Genomic DNA, 6,501 nt, shown 5'->3' on the forward strand with positions numbered 1-6,501 from the left:
TTGCGTCAACGACGGCGATCAGAAATACATATTTGACAATCCGATACGCTACGACATCATAGGCCGACATCGCAGCCTGGTCGATCCAGCAGCCGCAGGCTCACAGATCTGCTTGGGTAGGGGATTGCGTCAGCTGCGACTGCGATCCATCGACAGCCAGTCTCCTGCTCGGCCAAGGACTGAGACGGCTGCAGAGGAGCGAAAGTAAGCGGTCCCTCGAATGGCGGTGTCGCAACCATCGAGCAGATCTGTGGCTAGCAGTCCCTGTCGGTCACCATGCGTCTTTGAGATCAAGATGGGTCAGCGGAGACCTGAAAACGAAGCTGTCGCTCACTGAGAAGCTGCCTCTGCTCCGAGCTGATCGTTTCCGACGGGGGCGGGCTTGGAGGATGCGACGTTAGCGCCATAGGGCCCACGCATCCGCTTTCGGGGGTCGACCTGCCAAAAGTGCATGTGAGGCGGGAAAGGTCAGTCGATCGAGCGCAGCGACAGGGTATCGTATCGGGTGTGTCGCAGCGTGAAGCGCATTGTGTGTTTGCCCATGCATCCTGATCGGCATGTGGGTGTTTGACGAGGGTCCATCAAGTTCCAGCCGCAAGCCTGTTGGCGGATCATCTTCTGATTCTGTCCAGTGTCTCGTTCAGCACCATCATGCTCGACACCTCGCTCATGTTGGCAAGCAGCCGATAGGGACGGGTCCGGTGACTGCGGCGACAGAGCACATCGATACCTACGGTGCTGTGTTTGCAGTCCAGGTAGATCTGCTGGGCAAGCCGGCATTTTCTCGGCACAGAGTCGTCGTATTCCTTCAGGAGACATTCCTTGACCGAATGGCGCTGGACCAGGACGCAGTCGCTCTCGAGAAGACAGCTGACGAGATCATCGAAGAAGGCTTTGCAGCTGGGCATGGTATCGGCGTGGGTGCTGGGCAGCGGCGCTGTATTGTCGGAGTTTGCTGTTGGCTGGATTGTGCAGCACCTGGGTCAGAGTCGCGGCCTGGCTGCGTTGGCTGCTGATGGTGATGGATCTTGCGAATAACAAAACCGCAGGACGATTCTGCACCAGCATGAAGCGAGAGGGAGGCGAGGATCTCCCTTGCTCTCGGCGAGAGGGCCGAGACGGTGCGCAGCCGGCACAACTCCAAGCACAGGGCACCAGAACGCAACGAGAGCACACCAGCAGAGCGCAAACCAAATGAAACGAATTGGACTGGATTGGACTGAATTGGACTGGATTGGACTGGATTGGACTGGATTGGACTGGATTGAACTGGATTGGACTGGATTGGACTGACTTGAAACGAAATGAGCCGATTCCCAGCGGGCGAGAAATCGCCATTCATCCGCTTGACATGGCGAGGGAGGGAGAGCCACGGCTTGGACATACTCCCATGGGCTCTGAATGCGGGGCGGGACAGGCCCGAACCCGCACGGTTGCATGGATGGCATTGCGGGGTCATGGTCATGACTGAGTGTTGCCCGTGGGCACCAGCCGGGCAGCGCAGGCGGTTGATGCAGAAAATCGCAAGAGTGGCGACCACAAAAACGCAAGATCGACATGGACGCGACCGACGCGAGCGCCGATGATGGACTGCAGCTTCATCGACAACCCGCCGTGGCCCGGGATGGACCGGCGGCTGGAGGAAGCAGCGGACTCGGGCGATATGATTTGGAGATGTGCTCCAGCGACCTGCTCCGGCGACGTGCTTGGGCACTCCTGGGACGAGGGTCCGTGGGAACATCGGGTGCCAGGACGAAGATCGAGGACCAGAGCCGCGTTCGGCGCCACCGGGCACAGCCCACACAGCCGACGCGTCGGCGCGGATTGGCCGGCGGGGCGGGTCACGCGAACTGTGCTTTTTTGGGCAGACCGCGCCGCGCGGGCCTTGTCGTCCAAACGCGGCGGAGAGGCAGCGCGCACCCGCGCGCATGCGCGTTGCCGCCCTTGCGGAGCCCGAGCGCCGGCGTGCCCGTGGCTGGCGCTGCCACAAACGGAAAGGCAATCGACGTGTGCGGTGCCAGTTCAACTGTGTGTGTGGTGCTGGCTCGACTGTGTGTGTAGTGCTGGCTCGACTGTGTGTGTAGTGCTGGCTCGACTGAATGCGCGTATCTTCTATGGCACATCGAAAGCGAGCGCCCAACAATCGCACATGTGCCGTCAAGCACACGGCGAGTGCGCAATCGCGACTCGGTCTGCGCTGTGCATCAATGTCGACTGGTGCTGTGCAGGCCGCCGAGTGCACGCCGCCAATTGGTCGGGCTTGTTCCGCGTCGCCTTTCGTCGTCACGTTGGCCGCGTCTGGCTGTGGCCATTTCGCGCAACTCTGAGCATCACCCGTATCCGTTGTGAGGGCATTGGCTGCAAAGTGGGTCGCCGTCAAAATCGTTGAGCCGTTAGTATGCATCTGTGGATGTGTTGTTCCAAGCGTGTCGCCAACGAGCATGTCGATATCTGGATATATCTGGATATATCTGGATATCAATGCCCCCTTTGCGAGCTTGATCAAGTCCTCGCCGCCTCCATCCGCTGGATCTCTGGATCTTGCCTTGGCGCGCTTCGCTTGCTTGCTCCAGCCACTGCCGCACAAGCTGCCTCTGCTGCTGCCTCTGCTGCTGCCACCCACACGTTCCCGTCCACAAGCCGGCGCTGTCCTACTGGCCAGCCGCGATAAGGAGCGCCGGCCTTTGTGGTCGTTGCTGTTTGCGGCTGCCTTGCCCCGTCGCCGCCCAGCCAACACCACAGCGCCCACTGTGCTGCCGAGGCTCCAATCCCTGACGGCCTCGTCGGCCTCGTTTCCAGCGTCCGTTCGTTTAAAGCCCTCTGCCGTGGCCTCCACCCGCCTCCGTCGTCTCCGCCTTTCCTTTGGGAACCTGCTCCCCTCATCCCTCTCCCTCCATCGCTCGCTGTTCTTCCCATTCCCCCTCCAGCTCAGGTTCTCCAAAGAGGCTTCTCTTGCTCTCCGTCCACATGCTCGCCAGATCCGTCGCCGCCTTTGCGCTTGCCGCCGCCTGGGGCTCACTCCAGGCCAATGCCCAGACCAGCCCCCAGTGTGTTTCTCTCGCAACCGCCGATCCATGCAAGGAGTTTGCGGGTAAGTGGCATGTTCGGTGCCAAACTGTCTCTCTGGCCAGCAGCGGTTGGCGGACCGCGGCCTGTTGGCCAGGGCTGCATATGTGCCTGCCCGAAAGCCATCTGTCTCCCGCAGCCCCTGCCTGTCTCCCACTTGCCTCCACTCGGTCGCCAATATCGAGATTGGGCGATTCATCGCTTGGAATAAGCCTGACCCTGTTTTATGCCACTCTGGTCGCCACTCCCTTCGCCTTTGCCCCACTCTCTCTGTAAACCGCCGTCCCGCACCGTTCCCCGATTCCAGCCGACTCGGTTGTCGTCCCCAACGCCATGGGCTACACCGACCTCAGCAGCTTCAACAGTCTCACATCCAACTGGCTTGCAAATGCCCCGGTTCGCTACCAGTGCCCAACCTTCAACTACCACATCGTTCCTTATTTCACCTCGGTTCGCTGTGGCCTCGAGGTCGACCGTGCCACTCAGACGACCTCCACCACCATCAAGTGCAACGGCAATGCTGCCCCTGCTCAGATTTGCGCTTCATCTGTCAAGGCCATGATTGCTGGCATCAATCAGGCCTTTGCTGCCTGCCCTGCCTGGCCCGACAGCAGCACCAATCTGCGTACCCAAGACATGAATGAGTATCAGACCTTGTTGGGCGATGTCACCGATAGCCCCGGATGCATCTCGGCTATCTCCTACGAACAATACTGCGGTAGGCATCGCCATCTGCATACACTCGCCGCCAACCTGTCTTTTAGGCGATATATCACTAATGGAATGTGCACCCTCTGTCCGGTCCCAGGCTACTTCTACCTTACCGATGCCCAGGCCTACTGCGCCCAGACCACCACCGATCCCTGCTGCAAGGCTGCGAACATGGGCGGCAACAATGCCACCTCCGCCGCCGCCGCTGCCACATCAGCGACCCCCAAGATCTCGGTTGCTGCCGCCACCACCTCAAAGCCCAGCGCTGTGTCCACTTCGGCCGCGACCGACTCGTCCAGCTCCAGCTCCAGCACCAGTCTGTTCTCTAGCCCGGCCGTCATTGGCGGCATCGCTGGTGGTGGTGCCCTTCTTCTTGGTGGCATCGTTGCCGCCGTGATCGTTATGCGCCGCAGAAAGGCCAACCAGCAGGATAGCTATGACGACTACAACGGCGGCAACAGCTATGACAACCGCCAGACCTTTGCCTACGGTGACGCCAACAACGCTGCTCCCCAGACCATGTACGGAGGCAACGACAAGTCCATGTACGGTGGCCCGCAGACCATGTACGACGGACCCCAGACCATGTATGGCGGCAACGATCAATCTATGTATGGCGGCCCGCAGACCATGTATGGTGGAAACGACAAGTCTATGTACGGCGGCCCGCAGACCATGTACGACGGTCCTGATGCCGGCCAGGTCTCGGAGACCATGGAGGTTATCTACAATTACACCGCCAACCTGTCCGACGAGATCCAACTGAGTACGTAGCCACACCTGTCCCATCGTAGCGCGAAGTGCCATCGTTTGTTACGCTTCCAGTCTGCACCATCACATGCGCCCCTCTAACCGCGAATCTTCACTTCCCAATCGCGCCCCGATTTGCTTTCAGACATTGGCGATACCATCATTGTCAAGTGCAAGTTCGATGACGGCTGGGCCTTTGGATTCAACGTCAGCACCAGTCAGGAGGGCTCGTTCCCGCTGGCCTGCGTCGATGTTCCCAACGGCGGCAGCGGTGCCCCGCGAAAGAACGAGGGAATCCGCCAGCGTGCCTCGTCGCTGTACATGCCCGCCAACTAGATTAGACAGCTTCCCACAGTCCCTTCTTGCGCCCTGGCCACCATCACCGACCCCTCTCGTTCCCTGTTCGAGATCCCTCCACGACCGCTCACGACCACTCACGACCACGACCACGACCACGACCACGACCACGACCACGACCACGACCACGACCACGACCACGACCACGACCACGACCACGACCACGACCACGACCACGACCACGACCATGACCACGATCCCGTCACCGGACTGTCTGTGATCCCAATCTTTGCCGAGCAAATGTGCACTTTATTCCACGTCCACTCACCCACCCCATGTGCATATTCTCTGGCCGGACGGGACAAACATGATTATCCTGCCAGTCAACTCGCTCCCCGACTGCTTTGCATTTTGGCGGAGGAGAGTTGCGTCTTGGCCCTCACTCTCCCTCATCCAGTCCCTGCCGGATTTTGACTTGCATTTTGTGATTTGCTTTCGTTTTCTTTTGTGCTCTATTTCGCCCTCGGTGGCCACTGTCCTCGGTGCTGCTCCGTTTTGGAACACGCGAAACGGCTTCGTCCATGATGGCAAGCAATGCATCACCTTTATCAAATCAAAGGAGGGGAGGGGCTCCGTTCTGCAGATCATCCATCCGATCAAAGTGTTCGATCGCGAGCACTCCAATCCCTCGACTCCTCGTTCATTCGGCCGGCAATAGTGTGGTGTTTGGCAATGAATCGTGTTGGTTCTTTGCCGTTTCTTGAGAATGGCGGCTCTTGTGGGGTCATCAGCACAAACGAGAGTGAGGGTGGCAGCAACAAACCAGGGCCATAGGCGAATGTCACCGATGAGCATCGCAGATGAATGCACGACCCGCTTCTGCACATATATATTGGCTCTGAATGATGCTGTCTGCATCGCAGCTGATCCCGGCTGAGACCGCGGCCGTCAACCTCCCGTTTGGACATCCCATGAACGCATGAATCAAGGCAGGCGGGGGGATGGCTTGGGCTGTCGTCATTTGCCCCCTGAGACCAAACCGGCAACCACCTTGCGCTTGTACATGTCCCAGTTCCGCTTCTCCAAAAACACGTCCTGCAACCGCTGTACTGGTACGATGTAGCTCTCGCGATCCATCAGGACCGACTTGACCATCTCGTTTGACGCCAGACGCACATAGTCGACCCGAGACATCACAGCGATTTCGCACTTGGTATTTGCGACTATGGAATAGTACGAGCCCAGGGCCTGGTCGTCCGGATCCTCGTAGGTAAGCCGGGCGATGAGCTCAAGCTTGTTGATGTTGCGCTCCTCGTCCGAGAGGGCCATCTGAATACTGCTCTCTTGGTTGCTGTAGTGTTTGTATCGCGGGAACTCTGGGTAGAGGGAGCCCGGGGTCAATTCCATCGCACACAGCATTTGCTCGACCACTTCGTCTGTCTCCTCCAGAGGCATGCCATCCGTGTATGCCACCAGGGAGTACTTTTTGCCGCCGCCGATGATCGTCCCGGTCTCGCGCTTCACAAACTTGACTTTCTTCAGGGCTCGGCAGCTGCCCTTGAGGATCCAGTGGACGCATGCCGACTGCGCCCCTTCGACAATCATGATCTCGCGGGCCTCGTACTGCATGATCTGGCAGGCCTGCACCAGCTTCTGGGTCACGGCTAGATTGCTTGA

At 59.2% G+C, this 6,501-nt stretch overlaps 3 protein-coding genes across 3 annotated transcripts; 1 reads left to right on the forward strand and 2 right to left on the reverse strand.

Moving 5' to 3' along the window:
- Positions 1 to 53: 53 nt before the first annotated feature.
- On the reverse strand, positions 54 to 1,061 carry BJ171DRAFT_542130 (cytochrome c oxidase assembly protein PET191-domain-containing protein). The gene is made up of 2 exons (XM_053112965.1): positions 735 to 1,061; positions 54 to 438 (listed from the first exon to the last, which is right to left on the reverse strand). The coding sequence occupies exons 1-2, from the start codon at positions 906 to 908 to the stop codon at positions 331 to 333; spliced, it is 282 nt and encodes a 93-aa protein (XP_052961691.1). The 5' UTR covers positions 909 to 1,061; the 3' UTR covers positions 54 to 330.
- Positions 1,062 to 2,783: 1,722 nt separating this feature from the next.
- Positions 2,784 to 5,147, forward strand: BJ171DRAFT_606663 (uncharacterized protein). The gene is made up of 5 exons (XM_053115221.1): positions 2,784 to 3,091; positions 3,374 to 3,784; positions 3,875 to 4,543; positions 4,673 to 4,965; positions 5,026 to 5,147. The coding sequence occupies exons 1-4, from the start codon at positions 2,968 to 2,970 to the stop codon at positions 4,861 to 4,863; spliced, it is 1,395 nt and encodes a 464-aa protein (XP_052961692.1). The 5' UTR covers positions 2,784 to 2,967; the 3' UTR covers positions 4,864 to 4,965; positions 5,026 to 5,147.
- Positions 5,148 to 5,691: 544 nt separating this feature from the next.
- Positions 5,692 to 6,501, reverse strand: BJ171DRAFT_67807 (uncharacterized protein). The gene has a single exon (XM_053115813.1). The coding sequence runs from the start codon at positions 6,451 to 6,453 to the stop codon at positions 5,842 to 5,844; it is 612 nt and encodes a 203-aa protein (XP_052961693.1). The 5' UTR covers positions 6,454 to 6,501; the 3' UTR covers positions 5,692 to 5,841.

The sequence above is a fragment of the Polychytrium aggregatum genome, assembly GCF_025602895.1.
Source record: "Polychytrium aggregatum strain JEL109 chromosome Unknown BJ171scaffold_144, whole genome shotgun sequence".
NCBI classification, from domain to species: Eukaryota; Fungi; Chytridiomycota; class Chytridiomycetes; order Polychytriales; genus Polychytrium; species Polychytrium aggregatum.

Bases quoted from the DNA above. Each gene is read 5' to 3' on its own strand.
- BJ171DRAFT_542130 (XM_053112965.1), bottom strand. From the start codon at position 908: ATGCCCAGCTGCAAAGCCTTCTTCGATGATCTCGTCAGCTGTCTTCTC. The intron at 439-734 runs GTAGGTATCGAT...CACTTTTGGCAG, and splicing joins TGGACTGCAAACACAGCACC to GTCGACCCCCGAAAGCGGAT.
- BJ171DRAFT_67807 (XM_053115813.1), bottom strand. From the start codon at position 6,453: ATGCAGTACGAGGCCCGCGAGATCATGATTGTCGAAGGGGCGCAGTCG.
- BJ171DRAFT_606663 (XM_053115221.1), top strand. From the start codon at position 2,968: ATGCTCGCCAGATCCGTCGCCGCCTTTGCGCTTGCCGCCGCCTGGGGC. The intron at 3,785-3,874 runs GTAGGCATCGCC...GTCCGGTCCCAG, and splicing joins CTCCTACGAACAATACTGCG to GCTACTTCTACCTTACCGAT. The intron at 4,544-4,672 runs GTACGTAGCCAC...ATTTGCTTTCAG, and splicing joins GTCCGACGAGATCCAACTGA to ACATTGGCGATACCATCATT.